General features: G+C 35.7%; 4 protein-coding genes across 4 annotated transcripts; all 4 read right to left on the bottom strand.

The window, feature by feature from the left end:
• Nucleotides 1–3,180: 3,180 nt before the first annotated feature.
• LOC125782452 (odorant receptor 131-2-like) lies at nt 3,181–4,758 on the bottom strand. The gene has a single exon (XM_049466554.1). The coding sequence runs from the start codon at nt 4,459–4,461 to the stop codon at nt 3,493–3,495; it is 969 nt and encodes a 322-aa protein (XP_049322511.1). The 5' UTR covers nt 4,462–4,758; the 3' UTR covers nt 3,181–3,492.
• A 5,421-nt stretch (nt 4,759–10,179) lies between these two features.
• On the bottom strand, nt 10,180–12,137 carry LOC125782457 (odorant receptor 131-2-like). The gene has a single exon (XM_049466578.1). The coding sequence runs from the start codon at nt 11,661–11,663 to the stop codon at nt 10,695–10,697; it is 969 nt and encodes a 322-aa protein (XP_049322535.1). The 5' UTR covers nt 11,664–12,137; the 3' UTR covers nt 10,180–10,694.
• A 5,383-nt stretch (nt 12,138–17,520) lies between these two features.
• LOC103027630 (odorant receptor 131-2-like) lies at nt 17,521–18,770 on the bottom strand. The gene has a single exon (XM_049466655.1). It carries the CDS (start codon nt 18,487–18,489, stop codon nt 17,521–17,523), a length of 969 nt encoding a protein of 322 aa, XP_049322612.1. The 5' UTR covers nt 18,490–18,770.
• A 1,942-nt stretch (nt 18,771–20,712) lies between these two features.
• Nucleotides 20,713–22,299, bottom strand: LOC125782455 (odorant receptor 131-2-like). The gene has a single exon (XM_049466576.1). It carries the CDS (start codon nt 21,915–21,917, stop codon nt 20,949–20,951), a length of 969 nt encoding a protein of 322 aa, XP_049322533.1. The 5' UTR covers nt 21,918–22,299; the 3' UTR covers nt 20,713–20,948.
• Between the last annotated feature and the right edge of the window lie 1,874 nt (nt 22,300–24,173).

Raw genomic sequence — 24,173 nt, 5'->3', positions numbered from 1 at the left:
TCCATCATTTAGCCAAACGTTTTTGAACACTGCTTTATTAGCCATAGTTTAGCCAAAAGTTTTTGGACTTTAGCTTTTAGCCAAACATTTTTGGACGTTAGATTTTCGGCAAATGTTTTTGGACTTTGGTATTTAGCGTTTAGCCAAAAGTTAACAGCATATCAACAACTCTTCACACTCTTCAGACAAAAACAGCTTAGTAACCATTTTAACTTTTAAACGTTATTAGCGTACTTTTCCAAGCCAACTTAAAGTTCGTTCACGAACTTTGCCTTTTCTAGTTTTTATTATAGTTTAATTTTATTTTGTTTTACTTGTTCTGTTCAGTAAATTTTAATTTGTTTTTAGGGTGGGCTTGCTAGTTTTTATTATTCACACATCTCATCAGAGAGATCAATCTAATAAACGTGAGAGAGAGAGAGAGAGAGAGAGAGAGAGAGAGAGAGAGAAAGAGAGATTTCTGGTATGAGCTACTCACAGGTAAATGTTCTCACATACTGTATCTCCTGTTTCTCTTTCATCTGCCTGGGGCTCATATTGTAATCCCATACATAATTCTGCAGTTTTAGTGTTTTCTGTCGTATTTTGCGGCTAGCGCGAGCGCTTTACACAAGAAGAAAATTAACGGACCACGAGGTGCCGCGCGCTCGGCAAAACACCGCCCGCTGTACAACTCCGCTGTACCACAGTGCTTATAAATAAATTAAACACGAAAATGAGGGTATTCTATCAGTAATTTCAGTTCGTTTTAGTTAGTTTTATAAATACAAAATACAGTTGGAGGTATTTTTTTTTCCCTTTTAATTACCGTTTTTATTAGATTCAGTTAACACAAATGTTTTTTCACTTTCACTTTTCGGTATTTCGTTCGCTTTAGTGAACAATAATAATTGGTTACTTAGTAACGTTGTGATTATCACACCAGAGCTTTATATAAAATAAAAATAGGAGCCCGATTTCGGGTCGGTCCTCGGGTCAGGTCGGGTTCTGGCAGAAAATTTAAACTCTAAAAGAGAAAGCAGCAGCACCACAAAAACCGGAGCAGCTAAAAAGAGCGTAACGTCCTTAAATCGGACCTTAGCCTGTCCACGGCAATCACTGAATTAATTAGAGCACGACAAAAAACAAAAAAAAATTATTATTATATATTTTTCATCATAGTTCAAACAACCGTACAGGATATAGCACTGACTCATAACACAAGTTAAAAATCGCGCACCTTGGCCTGTCAAAATGTTCTCTAACTGAACCATAGTAAATTCAAATTAAATACCTTTTAGAAAGGCCAGCCAGGCAGCCAATCAAATACATAATTAGGGGGGATGAGCACCAGGTGTTTTCAATCTAATGGGGGAGGGGGCTACTAATTGGCTGCTACTTAAGAGTTCAGCACACACTGGTTGAGTCTGTTAAATCTTCCTCTTGTATGAGTTAGTTTGGAGCTACGTTGACTAATAAAGGAAAAAACAGTTGTATTTATCTTGCTTGGAGTGTTTTCTCTTTGCTGCGAACACTGCCTGCACCTAACCAGCACTCACCAGGGAAATCCACTCCTAAAATCATTAACAATACCCCTGTTCTAAAGGAAGCTGTGTGTGTGCTACTTTGTGTTGGCCTATCACATAAATTCCTAGAAAAATACACTTAAGTTTGTTGGTGTAATGTGATAAAATATGGAAAAGTTCAAGGGGTATGAAATACTTTTTTCAAGCCACTGTAGATGTAGTTCTGCAGTGTTTTTAAATTAAACTTAATGTGAAGTTTAATCCAGGTCATGACACAACTTTTTATGTTTTCTCAGACATTATACAACAGTTAGTTCCGACCTCACAATCTGATTGGTTGAGAAGTGATCTAGCCGTGATGATATTCGAGATAACATCACGGCCTTCTCACACTAAACCTGTATCACTCCGCTGTCGCGTTGCCGAGTAACGGCGTATATACACAGGACACCCGCAACAGCGTTAACTCAGCACAGGCTAGTGCTCAGCTGCGCCACGCTTGCCCGCAGCGCTGGCTCATCTTTCGTGGAAAAAAAGGAAAGAAAATCGCTCGGTTAATGCCGTCTGAGAGCCAGAACGCTAACCAGCCAGGCTAGGCTAAGCTAAGTTAATCCTGAGCTAAAGCAAGCTACGCTAACCTAACCACAGTCCAGCCGGCTAGCTAAAACCAACACCACCCAGGAAAAGAAATGCTCAAAAAATGCGCAGCTTTCACCTGAAGACGACTCCACGGAGCAGGAGAGAGTATCAGCGTCATTGCACGGTCCTAACGTTACCATCTTCGCTTATTCCCAATTTTGCTTTCAAACTAACTTTCGTGCTGTTAGTCTGTATGAACCATGCACCGTTTTGTAGTTAAGTTTCGTGTTGTTAAGTATTAACAGAGTTTTGGCATATGGAGCGCGCCTCAATTACAAGCTCCTCCCCTTGGCCTTACATATATATACCTCCCTGTTTCCCCTCACCTTTGTGACGTTCAACCTCGCGCCCACCACCACCCCTTCACCTCCCTTATCTCCATTTTCAGCTTGCTGCGGGGGGGTTACGCTTGAGACCCACTCAAGCAGTACAGAACTGTGCCCAAGCAAACCTAATACAGTTCACGCCACCCCGCGTCTTCTGGCGCGATCCATTATGGCAAAAGTTCTGTTACAGTTGTGGTGGAACTACTTTTTGGCGGAAGGTACTGTCCCTATTAAAGCATGTTCAAACTGAATTTCTTAAAGTTCTTTTATTTATTTTCTTAATTCATTTTGTAAAAATAAACTGTTGTATAAAAGCAATAGAACACTCGAGGTCGTGTGTTATCACGAATAACATCACGGCTGTGATGATCTACGACCGGATCACAGCCGTGATGTTATTCGTGATAGCACACTCCCTCTCGTGTTCTATTGCTTAAATGAAATTCTTAAATGACATTACCACCCAGTGGATACATTCATCATTACACACTGGAAAATGAGGAATAAGGTTAAATTGCAGAAGATGATTTTTTTCAATATTTTGTTACAACAATCTAATAACAAAATCCAATCACTTAGTAAGCCAAGCCTTGTGATACAATAGGGATGTACAGTTCTGTAAAAAGTATTTGCTTCCCTGCAGATTTCTTTCGTTTTTGCTTTTTATCATATTTACATTTTTCATATTAATAAATACATTTTAAATCAGACAAAATAAACCTGAGTAAATATAAAGAACATATTTTAAATTATCATTTAATTTCATTTATAAACAGTTATCCTCTATAGAACTGTTATTTCAAATCCTCCATGATCTTGTGGTTGATTTTTTTTGGTTGATATTTTGCTCAATACAAAAAAATACAAAAAATTACACTACTGCATTTCATAACCAATTAGGCATTGTCTAAAATATTAACAAAATACAAATAATGAGAATACTAGCACAATGAGCCAAGCATGTAGTTGACAATGTTTGCAAAAGATCACACATTCACAGAAATATATTATAAATAATACATTTATTGCGCATTCACAGCAGTGCTGAATTTTCTAAAGCAGGGACAGAAATAATGTTTAAATAAAGGTCTAATAGCATCGTCTCTCAGCCCATAGATAAGAGGGCTCAGACAGCGAGGCAGAATCAGTAGGAGGAGAAAGTTCACATATTGCACATGTAAATAGAGAGAGGTACCGCTGCCAGTCACTACATAAAGTGCTCTGTCTACAATAGCATATAGAAAAGACATTGTACACAGGCCCAACTGAATGAGGTGCAGCAGCACAGTCTTGTGGGCTTTCTTAGCAGAGTCTTTTTTGGAGGACACAGACCTGGCTGTGATCATAATGCTGATGTAGGTAAATACAATTATCAGGGTTACTGACGCAAAAAGAAATGCATTAAGCCAACTGATTACCTCGGGCTGCCAGAGTTGCAAATATAACTGTTCATAAGCACAAAACATGCTCACAGAAAAAAAATTAGGGTCCAAAACTATGGCAGTAATAATGTTCATCAAAATATTTACACAGCCGATTAACCAAATAAAGATAATAGCAATGCCAGTTCTTTTCTGAGTGGCTATTTCAGTGTGTCTTAGAGGAAAACAGATAGCCACATAGCGTTCCAGAGACATCACAGCCAGGTTTAAAGGTGCAATATAGAATGTTGTAGAATCAAAAAACAGGATCATGGAACAGACAGCTTTAGCCAGCTTAAGGAAGAGCACAGCAAAGAAAAACAAGAAAAAAGTGAGAATGAGATGAACAGTGTCATTGAAGAGCATATGGGCAAAAAGAATGTAGCGGGATGTTTCTTTAAATACAGGCTTACTGTTAAGAACATAAAGAATAACACAGTTTACATACACAGCAAACAGAGTTACCACAATTAATACTGACAACTTTATAAAAGCTATCCAACTCATTTGCCCTTCAATAAAACTCTGGTAAACAAAAGCATCTCCAGAGCTTCCATTAGTGTCTGCCATTTACTGCTTACAGAAAGAAAGAAGTACAATAAATACTGTTGCACTAAATGTGGTGAAAATTTGTTAAAATAGCTAATAGATAAAGTAAACAGAACCAAAGAATTTCCGAGAGGTACGGTCAGCCTTAGAAAAGCCCCCTGTAAATGGAATTAGAGCATTTTTGTATATAATCAATAAAACTCTTTTGTTGATTCCATTGGTCATCACTCATGCAGTTAAAAAAGCTGTACCTTGTGAGAACCTTAAAGCTCTAAACTGGGAAGCAAAACCCTGTGACTTTTATACTCAGTGACATCACAACATTAGAGATAAACAGCAAGAGATGACCTCAGAGATGACCTGTTTAATAACACACACACACACACACACACACACACACGGCCCTCCCTTTTTTAACATCTCACCATCCTCTCTAGTATCCTTTTCTAAAAGATTGTGGCATGATTATCACTAATTAGAGGTTTTATTAATAATTTGTTTTTTATTTGATAGAGCCTAAATTGGGCATTTCTAAATTATGTATTCGGCATGTGTTACAATATATTTAATATAGGGTTTTTTATTTTTTAGATTTTTTAGTTTATCCATTATTCTAAACGAGGGTGTTGTGTGTGTGTGTGTGTGTGTGTGTGTGTCTTTTCTGTTTTATAATCATATGCGTAAACGAGTGGAGTTTGCCAAGTGGTACTGGGATTTTAACTGGGACCGTGTAACACTAATGATGAGTATGCAGAAAAACACCTCAGGCCCACTGTTAAGTATGGGGGAGAAGTGATGCTGTGGGCCTGTTTCTTCTCCAACGGACCTGGGAACCTTGTAAGCATACATGGGATCACGAACTCTTTGAAATATCAGGACATTTTGAATCAGAATATTGTGGCCTCTGGCCAAAAGCTGAAGATAGGTCCTCACCGGGACTTAGAGCAAGATAATGACCTTTAACATGTGGCCAAACCTACTCAAAAATAGTTCACACGGCACAAAACCAAGCTCCTCTCATGGCCATCTCAGTCCCAAGACCTCAACCCAATAGTAAACCTTAGAGAGGTTGTGCAAAGAGGAATAGTTGAAGATCCCTCTTTCTGTATTCTCCCATCTGGTGAAGAGTTATAGCAGGGTTCTTGCACCATTATAAAGTCAAATTTAATTATTTTAAGACCTTTTTAAGACCTCAATATATATATAATTTTCATTTCCCTTTTTATTTCTTTAAATGTTGTTCCCTTGTGATGCAGAACAGAGCCAACATAGCATATGTAAGTTGCATTACGTTAAACAACACACTGAATTGCATGTAGGAAGCAAAAAAGAATAATGAAAGAACACTTAAAGCAGTCTCCATTATAAATTATAAATAAACTTGAAATGAAAAGCCAGTCCTAAGCCAATAATTTGAAATTTATGTACATAACTGTTTAAAAAAAAACAGCAAAACTCTTAACAAGAGAAACCAATGAACAGAGGACAATTGTTTTGAAAAAAAGAGAAATGAATCAATTAAATTGCTGTGATTATGTTTATTTTACTAATTACTACTGACACCATTGCTGCTTCTACTACTACTACTACTACTAATAGTAATAATAATAATAATAATAATAATAATAGTGAAAAACAATAAAGTATCAGTGTCCATTTATCATTATCTGATAACATTAAAATACACAAAAACAAACTAATAAAGCGTGCGAGTATTGGTTTGTACACCGGGTAGGGTGGGAGGCCACATTGGTACTTAACATAGACAAAGACTTAACATAGAACCGCAGTTGCAAAATTATTTGTTATTTATTATAGTCTTAGTTAAGACTTACCTTAACCTTCCAGTAAGCTAGCTTGCTGCAAATGTTAGCCGGGTCACCGCTAACCTTAGTTCTCTGGCTGATAATGTCAGCTAGCTCACTGCTAACCACAGTTCTCTCCCTGATAACATTAGCTAGCTCACCACTAATGTTACCTAGCTCTTCACTAACCTCAGTTCTCTCTCTGATAACATTAGCTAGCTCACCGCTAATGTTAGCTAGCTCTTCACTAACCTCAGTTCTCTCCCTGATAACATTAGCTAGCTCACCACTAATGTTAGCTAGCTCTTCACTAACCTTAGTTCTCTCCTGATAACATTAGCTAGCTCACCGCTAATGTTAGCTAGCTCTTCACTAACCTCAGTTCTCTCCCTGATAACATTAGCTAGCTCACCGCTAATGTTAGCTAACTCTTCACTAACCTCAGTTCTGTCCCTGATAACATTAGCTAGCTTACCGCTAATATTAGCTAGCTCATCAGCAGTGTTGGGCACGTTACTTTGAAAAAGTAATTAGTTATAGTTACTCATTACTTCTCCAAAAAAGTAACTGAATTACTAATGGAGTTACTCCACTACAAAAGTAACTAGTTACCAGTAAAAGTAACTATTGCGTTACTTTTATTATTCGCCCTCAAAAAAAGGAAATCAATTATGTAATAACTATTATTAATAGAAAAATAACAAACGAAAATAAACCCAAAATGTTGACAAAAATATAATCTAACGAATTTCAAAAAAAAAAAAAAAACGAAATTCTCCACACAAGCAAAGAAAATTACTAAAACTTGTAATACTGAAAAAAACGGAAAAACGCATCTGGGGATGAAATTAAACAAACCAAGCCACACTCAAAGGAAATATGTATATATAAACAAAACAAAATAATGGACAAAAACAACAATCTAATGACCATTAAAATGGTATTAATAGAACAGCTTCACCAAAAGAGAATAGAGCTTAGATCGGGCCCAAAAAATCCGACCCGACCCAGCCCGTGCATGTCCTGCCCGAGCCCGACCAAACCCGAACCATAAACTGTCTGTTTTTGGGCTGATTGAATGAGCAAAATATGATCAGAATTATGTTTATTAACACTAACATAGAAGCATAGAACTATTATTTAATTAACATGATTTTTAAGAACAGCTACACACAGTGCTGCAAGTCAAACGCGGAGGCGTTCACGTGCGCCCAGAGCTACGTGATTACATTTTTCATTTTTATTATAGTTTAATTTTATTTTGTTTTACTTGTTCTGTTCAGTAAATTTTAATTTGTTTTTAGGGTGGGCTTGCTAGTTTTTATTATTCACACATCTCATCAGAGAGATCAATCTAATAAACGTGAGAGAGAGAGAGAGAGAGAGAGAGAGAGAGAGAGAGAGAGAAAGAGAGATTTCTGGTATGAGCTACTCACAGGTAAATGTTCTCACATACTGTATCTCCTGTTTCTCTTTCATCTGCCTGGGGCTCATATTGTAATCCCATACATAATTCTGCAGTTTTAGTGTTTTCTGTCGTATTTTGCGGCTAGCGCGAGCGCTTTACACAAGAAGAAAATTAACGGACCACGAGGTGCCGCGCGCTCGGCAAAACACCGCCCGCTGTACAACTCCGCTGTACCACAGTGCTTATAAATAAATTAAACACGAAAATGAGGGTATTCTATCAGTAATTTCAGTTCGTTTTAGTTAGTTTTATAAATACAAAATACAGTTGGAGGTATTTTTTTTTCCCTTTTAATTACCGTTTTTATTAGATTCAGTTAACACAAATGTTTTTTCACTTTCACTTTTCGGTATTTCGTTCGCTTTAGTGAACAATAATAATTGGTTACTTAGTAACGTTGTGATTATCACACCAGAGCTTTATATAAAATAAAAATAGGAGCCCGATTTCGGGTCGGTCCTCGGGTCAGGTCGGGTTCTGGCAGAAAATTTAAACTCTAAAAGAGAAAGCAGCAGCACCACAAAAACCGGAGCAGCTAAAAAGAGCGTAACGTCCTTAAATCGGACCTTAGCCTGTCCACGGCAATCACTGAATTAATTAGAGCACGACAAAAAACAAAAAAAAATTATTATTATATATTTTTCATCATAGTTCAAACAACCGTACAGGATATAGCACTGACTCATAACACAAGTTAAAAATCGCGCACCTTGGCCTGTCAAATGTTCTCTAACTGAACCATAGTAAATTCAAATTAAATACCTTTTAGAAAGGCCAGCCAGGCAGCCAATCAAATACATAATTAGGGGGGATGAGCACCAGGTGTTTTCAATCTAATGGGGGAGGGGGCTACTAATTGGCTGCTACTTAAGAGTTCAGCACACACTGGTTGAGTCTGTTAAATCTTCCTCTTGTATGGGTTAGTTTGGAGCTACGTTGACTAATAAAGGAAAAAACAGTTGTATTTATCTTGCTTGGAGTGTTTTCTCTTTGCTGCGAACACTGCCTGCACCTAACCAGCACTCACCAGGGAAATCCACTCCTAAAATCATTAACAATACCCCTGTTCTAAAGGAAGCTGTGTGTGTGCTACTTTGTGTTGGCCTATCACATAAATTCCTAGAAAAATACACTTAAGTTTGTTGGTGTAATGTGATAAAATATGGAAAAGTTCAAGGGGTATGAAATACTTTTTTCAAGCCACTGTAGATGTAGTTCTGCAGTGTTTTTAAATTAAACTTAATGTGAAGTTTAATCCAGGTCATGACACAACTTTTTATGTTTTCTCAGACATTATACAACAGTTAGTTCCGACCTCACAATCTGATTGGTTGAGAAGTGATCTAGCCGTGATGATATTCGAGATAACATCACGGCCTTCTCACACTAAACCTGTATCACTCCGCTGTCGCGTTGCCGAGTAACGGCGTATATACACAGGACACCCGCAACAGCGTTAACTCAGCACAGGCTAGTGCTCAGCTGCGCCACGCTTGCCCGCAGCGCTGGCTCATCTTTCGTGGAAAAAAAGGAAAGAAAATCGCTCGGTTAATGCCGTCTGAGAGCCAGAACGCTAACCAGCCAGGCTAGGCTAAGCTAAGTTAATCCTGAGCTAAAGCAAGCTACGCTAACCTAACCACAGTCCAGCCGGCTAGCTAAAACCAACACCACCCAGGAAAAGAAATGCTCAAAAAATGCGCAGCTTTCACCTGAAGACGACTCCACGGAGCAGGAGAGAGTATCAGCGTCATTGCACGGTCCTAACGTTACCATCTTCGCTTATTCCCAATTTTGCTTTCAAACTAACTTTCGTGCTGTTAGTCTGTATGAACCATGCACCGTTTTGTAGTTAAGTTTCGTGTTGTTAAGTATTAACAGAGTTTTGGCATATGGAGCGCGCCTCAATTACAAGCTCCTCCCCTTGGCCTTACATATATATACCTCCCTGTTTCCCCTCACCTTTGTGACGTTCAACCTCGCGCCCACCACCACCCCTTCACCTCCCTTATCTCCATTTTCAGCTTGCTGCGGGGGGGTTACGCTTGAGACCCACTCAAGCAGTACAGAACTGTGCCCAAGCAAACCTAATACAGTTCACGCCCCCCCGCGTCTTCTGGCGCGATCCATTATGGCAAAAGTTCTGTTACAGTTGTGGTGGAACTACTTTTTGGCGGAAGGTACTGTCCCTATTAAAGCATGTTCAAACTGAATTTCTTAAAGTTCTTTTATTTATTTTCTTAATTCATTTTGTAAAAATAAACTGTTGTATAAAAGCAATAGAACACTCGAGGTCGTGTGTTATCACGAATAACATCACGGCTGTGATGATCTACGACCGGATCACAGCCGTGATGTTATTCGTGATAGCACACTCCCTCTCGTGTTCTATTGCTTAAATGAGATTCTTAAATGACATTACCACCCAGTGGATACATTCATCATTACACACTGGAAAATGAGGAATAAGGTTAAATTGCAGAAGATGATTTTTTTCAATATTTTGTTACAACAATCTAATAACAAAATCCAATCACTTAGTAAGCCAAGCCTTGTGATACAATAGGGATGTACAGTTCTGTAAAAAGTATTTGCTTCCCTGCAGATTTCTTTCGTTTTTGCTTTTTATCATATTTACATTTTTCATATTAACAAATACATTTTAAATCAGACAAAATAAACCTGAGTAAATATAAAGAACATATTTTAAATTATCATTTAATTTCATTTATAAACAGTTATCCTCTATAGAACTGTTATTTCAAATCCTCCATGATCTTGTGGTTGATTTTTTTTGGTTGATATTTTGCTCAATACAAAAAAATACAAAAAATTACACTACTGCATTTCATAACCAATTAGGCATTGTCTAAAATATTAACAAAATACAAATAATGAGAATACTAGCACAATGAGCCAAGCATGTAGTTGACAATGTTTGCAAAAGATCACACATTCACAGAAATATATTATAAATAATACATTTATTGCGCATTCACAGCAGTGCTGAATTTTCTAAAGCAGGGACAGAAATAATGTTTAAATAAAGGTCTAATAGCATCGTCTCTCAGCCCATAGATAAGAGGGCTCAGACAGCGAGGCAGAATCAGTAGGAGGAGAAAGTTCACATATTGCACATGTAAATAGAGAGAGGTACCGCTGCCAGTCACTACATAAAGTGCTCTGTCTACAATAGCATATAGAAAAGACATTGTACACAGGCCCAACTGAATGAGGTGCAGCAGCACAGTCTTGTGGGCTTTCTTAGCAGAGTCTTTTTTGGAGGACACAGACCTGGCTGTGATCATAATGCTGATGTAGGTAAATACAATTATCAGGGTTACTGACGCAAAAAGAAATGCATTAAGCCAACTGATTACCTCGGGCTGCCAGAGTTGCAAATATAACTGTTCATAAGCACAAAACATGCTCACAGAAAAAAAATTAGGGTCCAAAACTATGGCAGTAATAATGTTCATCAAAATATTTACACAGCCGATTAACCAAATAAAGATAATAGCAATGCCAGTTCTTTTCTGAGTGGCTATTTCAGTATGTCTTAGAGGAAAACAGATAGCCACATAGCGTTCCAGAGACATCACAGCCAGGTTTAAAGGTGCAATATAGAATGTTGTAGAATCAAAAAATAGGATCATGGAACAGACAGCTTTAGCCAGCTTAAGGAAGAGCACAGCAAAGAAAAACAAGAAAAAAGTGAGAATGAGATGAACAGTGTCATTGAAGAGCATATGGGCAAAAAGAATGTAGCGGGATGTTTCTTTAAATACAGGCTTACTGTTAAGAACATAAAGAATAACACAGTTTACATACACAGCAAACAGAGTTACCACAATTAATACTGACAACTTTATAAAAGCTATCCAACTCATTTGCCCTTCAATAAAACTCTGGTAAACAAAAGCATCTCCAGAGCTTCCATTAGTGTCTGCCATTTACTGCTTACAGAAAGAAAGAAGTACAATAAATACTGTTGCACTAAATGTGGTGAAAATTTGTTAAAATAGCTAATAGATAAAGTAAACAGAACCAAAGAATTTCCGAGAGGTACGGTCAGCCTTAGAAAAGCCCCCTGTAAATGGAATTAGAGCATTTTTGTATATAATCAATAAAACTCTTTTGTTGATTCCATTGGTCATCACTCATGCAGTTAAAAAAGCTGTACCTTGTGAGAACCTTAAAGCTCTAAACTGGGAAGCAAAACCCTGTGACTTTTATACTCAGTGACATCACAACATTAGAGATAAACAGCAAGAGATGACCTCAGAGATGACCTGTTTAATAACACACACACACACACGGCCCTCCCTTTTTTAACATCTCACCATCCTCTCTAGTATCCTTTTCTAAAAGATTGTGGCATGATTATCACTAATTAGAGGTTTTATTAATAATTTGTTTTTTATTTGATAGAGCCTAAATTGGGCATTTCTAAATTATGTATTCGGCATGTGTTACAATATATTTAATATAGGGTTTTTTATTTTTTAGATTTTTTAGTTTATCCATTATTCTAAACGAGGGTGTTGTGTGTGTGTGTGTGTGTGTGTGTGTGTGTGTCTTTTCTGTTTTATAATCATATGCGTAAACGAGTGGAGTTTGCCAAGTGGTACTGGGATTTTAACTGGGACCGTGTAACACTAATGATGAGTATGCAGAAAAACACCTCAGGCCCACTGTTAAGTATGGGGGAGAAGTGATGCTGTGGGCCTGTTTCTTCTCCAACGGACCTGGGAACCTTGTAAGCATACATGGGATCACGAACTCTTTGAAATATCAGGACATTTTGAATCAGAATATTGTGGCCTCTGGCCAAAAGCTGAAGATAGGTCCTCACCGGGACAAGATAATGACCTTTAACATGTGGCCAAACCTACTCAAAAATAGTTCACACGGCACAAAACCAAGCTCCTCTCATGGCCATCTCAGTCCCAAGACCTCAACCCAATAGTAAACCTTAGAGAGGTTGTGCAAAGAGGAATAGTTGAAGATCATTCTTTCTGTATTCTCCCATCTGGTGAAGAGTTATAGAAGGGTTCTTGCACCATTATAAAGTCAAATTTAATTATTTTAAGACCTTTTTAAGACCTCAATATATATATAATTTTCATTTCCCTTTTTATTTCTTTAAATGTTGTTCCCTTGTGATGCAGAACAGAGCCAACATAGCATATGTAAGTTGCATTACGTTAAACAACACACTGAATTGCATGTAGGAAGCAAAAAAGAATAATGAAAGAACACTTAAAGCAGTCTCCATTATAAATTATAAATAAACTTGAAATGAAAAGCCAGTCCTAAGCCAATAATTTGAAATTTATGTACATAACTGTTTAAAAAAAAACAGCAAAACTCTTAACAAGAGAAACCAATGAACAGAGGACAATTGTTTTGAAAAAAAGAGAAATGAATCAATTCGCTAGTTGCATGAGACGACGCTGCCTGTTTCCGGTCTACGACTGGTAGGCGGAGTCATTTCCGCTTTTCGGCGCTGGTCAGCAGACAGTATGGCTTTCTACACGCGATCTCTCCAGGACTTACCAAAAATAACTATAAATGATGTACAGCGCCCAGGAGTAACAGAGAATATATATATATATAAATATTATTTTTGATCTATTTTTAAGTTATTCCCTGTGTCTAGACCCTCTGTAAGTTATAAATATGTATAATGTATACTGGCATCGGGATATATATATAGTTGTTTACTATTGTATATCCTAAGTTTCAAACAGTTCAGTGTGTGATTAACCCAGAACCCATTATTTATAATATATTATATATATATATTTTATATTTATATTTTGTATATATATATATATATATATATATATATATATATATATATATATATATATATATTATATTTATATTATATATGTATATATATATGTATATATATATATACGTATATATATATATATATATATATATATATACGTATATATATATATATATACATATATATATATATACGTATATATATATATATATATACGTATATATATATATATATATATATATTATTATTATTTATATATATATATATATATATAATTTATAAATAATTATGTATATATAGATATAGATAGAGAGAGAGAGAGAGAGATAAGTTCTACCCTGTGTCTAGACCCTCTGTAAGTTATACTGGCATCGGGAGATATATAGTTGTTTACTATTGTATATCCTTAGTTTCAAACAGTTCAGTGTGTGATTAACCCAGAAGTTCTCTAAAATCGTTTGTTAATGTTTAATATGCATTTATATTACATTAGTATTCAAACCGTAAAATATTTGTGTTCCCTCATTATCCCAATAATATGTAAACAACGTTTGTTTTACCTGAATCAATTTTGTATTTTTTTTTTGTATTCAAAACTGGCTCTGGATTCTTATGGGTCAATTTATTTATTTTTATTGAATAAGCTTGTAAATATGCCTTAAACTTTTCATGTGACCAACAGTAATGAATTTTATAAAAGAAAAACTGGCCCATTGCCTTCGTTATTGGAAATAAAGGCATGAAATAGTATTGTTGTTGAATTTAATTTTTTTGATTTTATTATTAAAATATAACAGTTTGGTATGTTTCCCAGTGTCTCCAATTTTTTATAGAGGATCCTTTAATTATAAAAATAACACAGTCAGTTTTTTTTGTTTTGTGTTTTTCGTTTCTCCTTAACTTTAAAAACACTCATGGTCGCTTTCACTCTGTACTCCTGCCAGCAGTTCTCCCCACAACAACTCCAACCGGAAACTAGTATACCTACCACTCACTACCCGGAAGTTAGGTGGCGCCATCTTGTGCACAGAGCCAATTAAATTGCTGTGATTATGTTTATTTTACTAATTACTACTGACACCATTGCTGCTTCTACTACTACTACTACTACTAATAGTAATAATAATAATAATAATAATAATAATAATAATAGTGAAAAACAATAAAGTATCAGTGTCCATTTATCATTATCTGATAACATTAAAATACACAAAAACAAACTAATAAAGCGTGCGAGTATTGGTTTGTACACCGGGTAGGGTGGGAGGCCACATTGGTACTTAACATAGACAAAGACTTAACATAGAACCGCAGTTGCAAAATTATTTGTTATTTATTATAGTCTTAGTTAAGACTTACCTTAACCTTCCAGTAAGCTAGCTTGCTGCAAATGTTAGCCGGGTCACCGCTAACCTTAGTTCTCTGGCTGATAATGTCAGCTAGCTCACTGCTAACCACAGTTCTCTCCCTGATAACATTAGCTAGCTCACCACTAATGTTAGCTAGCTCTTCACTAACCTCAGTTCTCTCTCTGATAACATTAGCTAGCTCACCGCTAATGTTAGCTAGCTTTTCACTAACCTTAGTTCTCTCCCTGATAACATTAGCTAGCTCACCACTAATGTTAGCTAGCTCTTCACTAACCTTAGTTCTCTCCTGATAACATTAGCTAGCTCACCGCTAATGTTAGCTAGCTTTTCACTAACCTTTGTTCTCTCCCTGATAACATTAGCTAGCTCACCACTAATGTTAGCTAACTCTTCACTAACCTCAGTTCTGTCCCTGATAACATTAGCTAGCTTACCGCTAATATTAGCTAGCTCATCAGCAGTGTTGGGCACGTTACTTTGAAAAAGTAATTAGTTATAGTTACTCATTACTTCTCCAAAAAAGTAACTGAGTTACTAATGGAGTTACTCCACTATAAAAGTAACTAGTTACCAGTAAAAGTAACTATTGCGTTACTTTTATCATTCGCCCTCAAAAAAAAGGAAATCAATTATGTAATAACTATTATTAATAGAAAAATAACAAACGAAAATAACGAATTAAAAAAAAAAAAAAAAAAAAACCGAAATTCTCCACACAAGCAAAGAAAATTACTAAAACTTGTAATACTGAAAAAAACGGAAAAACGCATCTGGGGATGAAATTAAACAAACCAAGCCACACTCAAAGGAAATATGTATATATAAACAAAACAAAATAATGGACAAAAACAACAATCTAATGTTCGTTAAAATGGTATTAATATAACAGCTTCACCAAAAGAGAATAGAGCTTTGATCGGGCCCAAAAAATCCGACACGACCCAGCCCGTGCATGTCCTGCCCGAGCCCGACCAAACCCGAACCATAAACTGTCTGTTTTTGGGCTGATTGAATGAGCAAAATATGATCAGAATTATGTTTATTAACACTAACATAGAAGCATAGAACTATTATTTAATTAACATGATTTTTAAGAACAGCTACACACAGTGCTGCAAGTCAAACGCGGAGGCGTTCACGTGCGCCCAGAGCTACGTGATTACATTTTTCATTTTTATTATAGTTTAATTTTATGTTGTTTTACTTTTTCTGTTCAGTAAATTTTAATTTGTTTTTAGGGTGGGCTTGCTAGTTTTTATTATTCACATATCTCATCAGAGAGATCAATCTAATAAACGTGAGAGAGAGAGAGAGAGAGAGAGAGAGAGAGAAAGAGAGATTTCTGGTATGAGCTACTCACAGGTAAATGTTCTCACATACTGTATCTCCTGTTTCTCTTTCATCTGCCTGGCGCTCATATTGTAATCCCATACATAATTCTGCAGTTTTAGTGTTTTCTGTCGTATTTTGTGGCTAGCGCAAGCGCAATCGCTTTACACTCCGCTGTACAACAGTGCTTATAAATAAATTAAACACGAAAATGAGGGTATTCTATCAGTAATTTCAGTTTGTTTAGTTAGTTTTATAAATACAAAATACAGTTGGAGGTAGTTTTTTTTCCTTTTAATTACCGTTTTTTATTAGATTCAGTTAACACAAATGTTTTTTCACTTTCAGTTTTCGGTATTTCGTTCGCTTTAGTGAACAATAATAATTGGTTACTTAGTAACGTTGTGATTATCACACCAGAGCTTTATATAAAATAAAAATAGGAGCCCGATTTCGGGTCGGTCCTCGGGTCAGGTCGGGTTCTGGCAGAAAATTTTAACTCTAAAAGAGAAAGCAGCAGCACCACAAAAACCGGAGCAGCTAAAAAGAGCGTAACGTCCTTAAATCGGACCTTGGCCTGTCCACGGCAATCACTGAATTAATTAGAGCACGACAAAAAACAAAAAAAAAACGGCTAAAGTTACGTTAAAGTTAAGTTTTTGCATTGTATATTATTAAAAAAATAATAATGTATTAGAAGCCAAAGAACACTTCTTAACATGGGGTGCTTATAATAATGGAGGGTGCTGTATATACAGTATATGCTGCACCTCCATTACAAATGCAGCTGCACTATTAGTCACAATTGGATGTTTATAAAAGGGAATACAAGTGTAAATGTTGTTTGACACATGTTTGACAATGTGATTATGGTACAATCACTGGTTTCACTGGTTGCAGCACAGTACATGATTTAAAAAAGCCTTTTATAACACCTTCCTTTTCCTCCAGAGAACTGTAATTACAAATCCCACAATATATTCATTGTTGGTTAAATTTTGGATGATATTTTGTTTCATACAGAAAATCCAAACATATTTCATTTATTTTAAATATGAACACATAAGTTACACTACTGTATTTTGTTAATAATTAGGCACTGTCTAAAATATTAATCATAAAACAATAACTGATAGCAACAATAAAAATAAAACAGTCTGGAAATGCAGCCTCTGTAGATGCCTATGTCACATTTAATACAGCCAAAACAAATAAAACATAATAAGAATACTAGCACAATGATCCAAACATATAGTTAATAATGTTTGCAAAAGATCACACATTCACTGAAGTATATTACAAATAATAAGTTTACTGCACATTCACAGCAGGGCTGAATTTTCTAAAGCAGGGACAGAAATAATGTTTAAATAAAGGTCTAATAGCATCGTCTCTCAGCCCATAGATAAGAGGGCTCAGACAGCGAGGCAGAATCAGTAGAAAGAGAAAGTTCACATATTGCACATGTAAATATAGAGAGTTAGCGCTGCCAGTCACTATATAAAGTGCTCTGTCTATGGTGTTATATAGAAAAGACATTGTGCACAGGCCTAGCTGAATGAAGTGCAGCAGCACAGTCCTGTGGGCTTTCTTAGCAGAGTCTTTGTTGGAGGACACAGACCTGGCTGTGATCATAATGCTGATGTAAGTGAAGATGATGATCAGGGTCACTGACACAAAGTAAAACCCAATAAATACACTGAACACCTCAGGCTGCCAGAGTCTGTAGAACAGCTGTTCACGAGAGCAATACATTTCAGCATTGAAGAATCTGGGGTCCAAAATTGCTGCAGTAATAATGTCAATTAAAATATTTATAGAGCCAAGTAACCACACAAAACCAATGGCAATGCCAGTCCTTTTCTGAGTGGCTATTTCAGTGTGTCTTAGAGGAAAACATATAGCCACATAGCGTTCCAGAGACATCACAGCCAGGTTTAAAGGTGCAATATAAAATGTTGTAGAATTAAAAAACAGGATCATGGAACAGACAGCTTTAGCCAACTTGAGGAAGATCACAGCAAAGACAAACAAGAAAAAAGTGAGAATGAGATGAACAGTGTCATTGAAGAGCATGTGGGCAAACAGTATGTAGCGGGATGATTCTTTAAACACAGGCTTACTGTTAAGAACATAAAGAATAACACAGTTTACATACACAGCAAACAGAGTTACCACAATTAATACTGACATCTTTATAAAAGCTATCCAACCCATTTCCCCTTTGACCACATTCTGATAAACATAAGCTCCCACAGAGCTTTCATTAGTGTCTGCCATTTACTGCTTAAAAAAGAAAGAAAAAAGTATAATATATACTGCTGCACTTAATGTAGTAAAACTTTTTTAATTAGTTTATAGGTAACAAACTAAACAGAACCAAAGATTTTCTGAGAGGTACAGACAACCTTATTTTGAAGCCCCCTTTGTTTTCCGTTGATCATCGCTCATGCAGTTAAAGAAGCTGCAACTTGTGAGAAACTTAAAGCTCTTAACTAGGAAGCACAACACTTGACTTTTATACTCTTTAATAATACGCACACACACACACACACACACACACACACACACACACAAACACACTTAGGCACCTCCCTTTTCTCAACATTGCTCCAGCCTCTCAAATATCTTTTGTAATTTGTATTTGTTAAAGCCTGAATTTGGCATTTCTAATTGATGTATTTAATATAGGGCTTTTGTATTGACTATTTCATATTTATTTATTTTTTTTAACTAATGTCTAGTTTGTCCATTATTCTAAAGAAAGTGCACACATTACAAAGTTTTGGCTGTAGAAGAAAAGGGGAAAAAGAATTGGACTGGCCTGCCTGCAGTTCTGACCTGTCCCCAATATAGAGTGTATGGAGAATTTTAAGCATAAAATGGTGCTGTTGCACAATTTAAGATGTGTTTTCAGGAACTGAAGAACTGTGAGAAGAATTTGCAACATAATAAAGTAGTAAACTCTCTACTGTCTCATCTTATTTTGGAATATGCTGTACACCTGACCTATGGAAATGGACGTATATTAACAAATGAAGTAAAGTTTAGATGGGCAGACAGAACATAAAATATCTTGTGATCATACTGTCTGCAGTGAAGTTAAAGTAAAGCAACAATGTGTACAAAAAATATTTATTTTTTTTCATATCTGGGGCTGTACATAACAGACCTCCAGTTATATAAAAATAAAGGTCACTGTGAATCAAGAGGCCTCCAGTCCATTCCTTCCCAGTGTAACGTCTGCCGCTGCATAGAGAACACCATTATGTACGGTTTGTGATAAGGCACATATGCTCTGAAAGCAGGACTCTAAACTAACTTTTTGCACTGGTTGCACCTAACCTTTTTTCTTAGGTGAGCCCACTTTTGGGCAGAGTACTGTTCAATTAGATTTAATTGTTTTATGCAAATTCTGAAATTCAAATGGGCCACATATTTTCACAGCACTGTACCCCATTTACCCCATAAAACCATTTATTTCTGTTTTGTGTGACTCAACATGCTGCTTCAGCTTGGGACTGGTTTTTGAGCAAGAAACCTAGCTTTTTTAATTTTAGGTATTTTAGGCTACATTTATTTTTAACCATATATGGCATTAATATAATATAAGAAAATAATATTTGGAAGCTTGGGAGTCCATGTGGATATAGCAAACATAAATTAAGGTTCTGACCTTTAATAACAAGCTGATCATTTGAATCAGGTGAAGGAAGCACCCAAAACATGCAGGGTAGGAGTAAAAGGTCTCCAAGACCAGAGATAAGAACCACTGCTTTATCTTGATTAATATAAGAAAAGTGGTCAAACTGCACAAGTCAATTAATAAAATGCCTTGTTTTTTAATTTTACAACAAGAATAAAGAATATAGTAAAAGTATAAACAGCCAAAAAACTTATTTACATATTTTTTATTTATCCACTTGCATGCCTCATTGTATTGGATGTAGATATACCAGGTAACATTATATAAGAGATAAATAAGTAAGTCAATAAGTAAGTAAATAAATATGTTATAGTATGGTATGGAGAGGTATAATAACCAAAAACTTAGTTATTGCCTGAAGAAAACACTATGCCAAAGACAGTTAAATAATTAATGTTTTATATAATTTTACATATACATCATTTTAGTCAAGTTTCAGTATATTTACATTTGCACGAAACAACAAGTTCAGCATGAGGAACAAGTGAAATATTGCATAGTATATTACGTATCAGCAAAATCATTCAATCAATTAATATATATTTTTTTACAGTGCAGTTGACATTTAGACTTCCTGTATTTTAAGTAAATTAAGTAAGTGCCTTAATAATTGCAGCCCTAAGTAGGAGTGACAGTGCCAAGTTTATACCCACTAAATAAATTACTAAATGCATTTTTGAAGATTTTTTGACTCAATGTTTAACTGCAGTGTTTGAAGTCAAAAAGCGCCAAAATCATTTTCTGGAAAAATGTTTGGTAAGATAAATGATTGTAGTGATTTGAAAGAAGAAAAAAAAACACTTATGATATATTCATCATATTCATAAACATAACATGTAATCCATTCAGCATTTGCATTCTGTTGTAGAATCATGAAAAGAAAATGACTTAACTCTACATTTAATGCAGTTTGAAATCTTCATAACAAAAGAAAACAAAAATAAAAAGAATACTATCATAATTATAAACATGTATAGTTGACAATATTTGCAAAAGATCACACATTTACAAAAATATATTACAAATATTAAGTTTACTGCACATTCACAGCAGGGCTGAATTTTCTAGGGCAGGGGCAGAAATGATATTTGAATAAAGGTCTAACAGCATCGTCTCTCAGCCCATAGATAAGAGGGCTCAGGGCACGAGACAGAATCAGAATAAAGAGGAAACTTACATATCGCAGGTTTACAAAAAGAGAATTATTACTGCCAGCCATTATATAAAGTGCCCTTTCCAAAGTGCCATATAGAAAAGACATTGTGCACAGGCCCAGCTGAATGAAGTGCAGCAGCACAGTCCTTCGGGCTTTCTTAGCAGAGTCTTTGTTGGAGGACGCAGACCTGGCTGTGATCATAATGCTGATGTAGATGAATACAATGATCAAAATCACTGATACAAAGAAAAATGCATTGCATCCGTTAAATACATCAAGCTGCCACGGTTTTATGAAGATCTGATCACGAGAGCAAAACATCTGTACGTAGTAGTAGTTGGGGTCCAACACCGCTGCAATAACAATGTCACTCAAAATGTTCAGAGAGCCAAATAACCACACCAAACCAATAGCAAAGCAAGTCCTTTTCTGAGTGGCTATTTCAGCATGTCTTAAAGGAAATCGTATAGCCACAAAACGCTCCAGAGACATCACAGCCAGGTTAAAAGGTGTATTGCGAAATGTTGCAGTAGCCAGAAAAATAAGGAAGGAACAGACAGCTTTGGCCAGTTTGATAAAAGCCACTCCAAGGACAAACATCAGGGTGGTGAGAAGAAGATGAACAGAGTCATTTAAAAGCATGTGGGCAAAGAGGATGTAGCGTGAGGATTCTTTAAATACATGCTTACTGCTAAGAGAATAGAGCATGACACAATTTACATATACAGACATCAGAGTCAATAGTATTACTACAGCCACCTTCGTTATACCTCCACCATCCAGCTCAAGTTTGATCAAATTTTGATTAAGTAAAGCATCTACAGTGCTTCCATTGGTGCCTGCCATTGACTGATTACAGAAATAAGGAGGTACAATTTATACTGTCTAATAGAAAATTAATGTAATAAAAACAGAAAAAAAATTGTGAGCTAAACTCTTATTAGCTCACGGTGTTATTTGCAAATGCGCAATTCCAAGGCACCCTCAGTCTTCCACTGATCATCCCTTATACTTATGAGCTAAAGATGCTGCGTCCTATGAAGCAGTAAAGCCTTCAGGATCTGAGGTGTGATCTACGTTCTGTGACTTATATACTGTATTCACCAGTTACATAACCGCAACCTCAGAAATGCAGAGATAGAACTGATACTGAAACAAACCCCTCCTCTCCAACCCTCACAATTACTTCATATATCCTGTCTGATTAATTTACAGCATAAATATTTTAGGGGACATTAGTTTTAAATGACTTTTAATCAATGCATTTCAAGCCTGCAACATATTCCCAACAAAAGACTGAGAAGATACAGTAAGTGCTACTTACACAGGTACAGTTATAAAGGTTCAATAGCAGCAATTTAAATGTAACTCACATAACTGGGTATAAAAAGAGCATTTTAGAGAGGCAGAATCTCTTAGGTAAAATTCTGCCCATTTGTGTTTTAATTTTATTTTTCACAACTTGTGCTGCAGTCAGTGTGAAGAATCACTGCTTCATCATGATATATCTATCAAAAGTGGTCAAACTACACAAGCCAACTAGTAAACAAATCCTGTTTTCATAAGTTTACAACAAGAATAAAGAATATAGTATGAATTTAAACAGCCAAATATACTTATTTACATATTCTTGCACATATACATGTTTGTATTTATCCACTTGTATGCCTCATTGTACTGGAAGTAGATATGCCTTTTAATATATTGCATATAAGATAAACAAGTAAGTTAAAAATATGATATAATATGGTATGAAGAGGTGTAATAACCAAAATTCATGCGTTTCAGGCCTGCAATGTATTCCCAACAAAAGACTGGGAAGGTACAGTAAGTGGTACTAATAAAACAACAATAACTGGATTTTAGAGAGGCAGAGTCTCTCAGGAGCCCATTTGGGTTTTATTTTATTTTTCACAACCTGTGTTGCAGTCAGTGAGAATAGTTTGACTCAATGTTTTTGTGTGAATAATGATACTTGACCTTGACCATACCAGATGACTTGCCCAACTCGTTCTAATGAACACATACACACTCACACTCACACTCACACACACAGCCTTACCTCATCCAACCACTCTATCTAGAATCTAGAAAACAGCTTCACTGTTGTGCACTGTTCATAGAAACTCCAAGATGATGCTGTAAACCCATAAATATAGATGTAATGTTTGCAAATAATTTAACAAAATATTTTGCTATGTATAGGTAAATGTTTGAGTAAAATAAACATTGTTGTTTTATTCTATAAACTACAGACAACATTTCTCCCAAATTCCAAGTAGAAATATTGTCATTTTGAGCATTTATTTGCAGAAAATAAGAAATGGGTGGAAAAGTTGGGAATATTTGTTCCTATAGCAGAGAAGGCATCACTATAGTGTATTGTGAGGTTAGAGCAAGTCAAACGATTTCCAAAACGTACTCTGCATGGTTTGAAGCTAAGAAGGAGGGAAAAGTTGTGAGCGGACACTGTAACTGCATGGCAGGTTAGCAGTGTGAAAAACAAAGCAGGCGTGTTTACTACGGAGGACCAAAAATGACATAAGTATGAATAAATATATGTTGAAATAAATAAATGAATAAATAGATAGATGTTGAGATAAATAAATGCACACATAAATGAATAAATAAATATAAAAATAAGAAATGTATTTATTAATTAATTTATGTCCCTATACAATTATTTGTGCATGTATTTATTTATTTATATGTTTATTTATTTATTCATTTATATGTGCATTTATATATATTTATTCATTTCAACATGAATTTATTTATTAATTTATTTATTTATATATTTATACATTTATATGTGTATTTATTTATACTTATGTAATTTTTGGTCATCTATAGTTTACTTGTTTAAAGAACGATTTGACCTGATTTTCAATGTTTGTGACTCTCAGATTAGGTGAAGTTTGCATTCATGTTAAATTAAAAACTTACGTCCACTGTTTTGAACGCTGTTTACCGCTAAACGGAAGTGTCCTGGGAAAAGCTACGTCACTTCCTACGCTCATGAATATTCCTCTGAAACGGTCTATATGTGGAAAATGTGTAAACAGGTCCAGGAGAAAGTGCAGCAGCACAGTATGCTTCTTT

The sequence above is a fragment of the Astyanax mexicanus genome, chromosome 17 (assembly GCF_023375975.1).
Source record: "Astyanax mexicanus isolate ESR-SI-001 chromosome 17, AstMex3_surface, whole genome shotgun sequence".
Lineage (NCBI taxonomy): Eukaryota > Metazoa > Chordata > Actinopteri > Characiformes > Acestrorhamphidae > Astyanax > Astyanax mexicanus.
The sequence above is the reverse complement of the archived record's forward strand: the minus strand, read 5'-3'. Positions and strand labels throughout refer to the sequence as shown.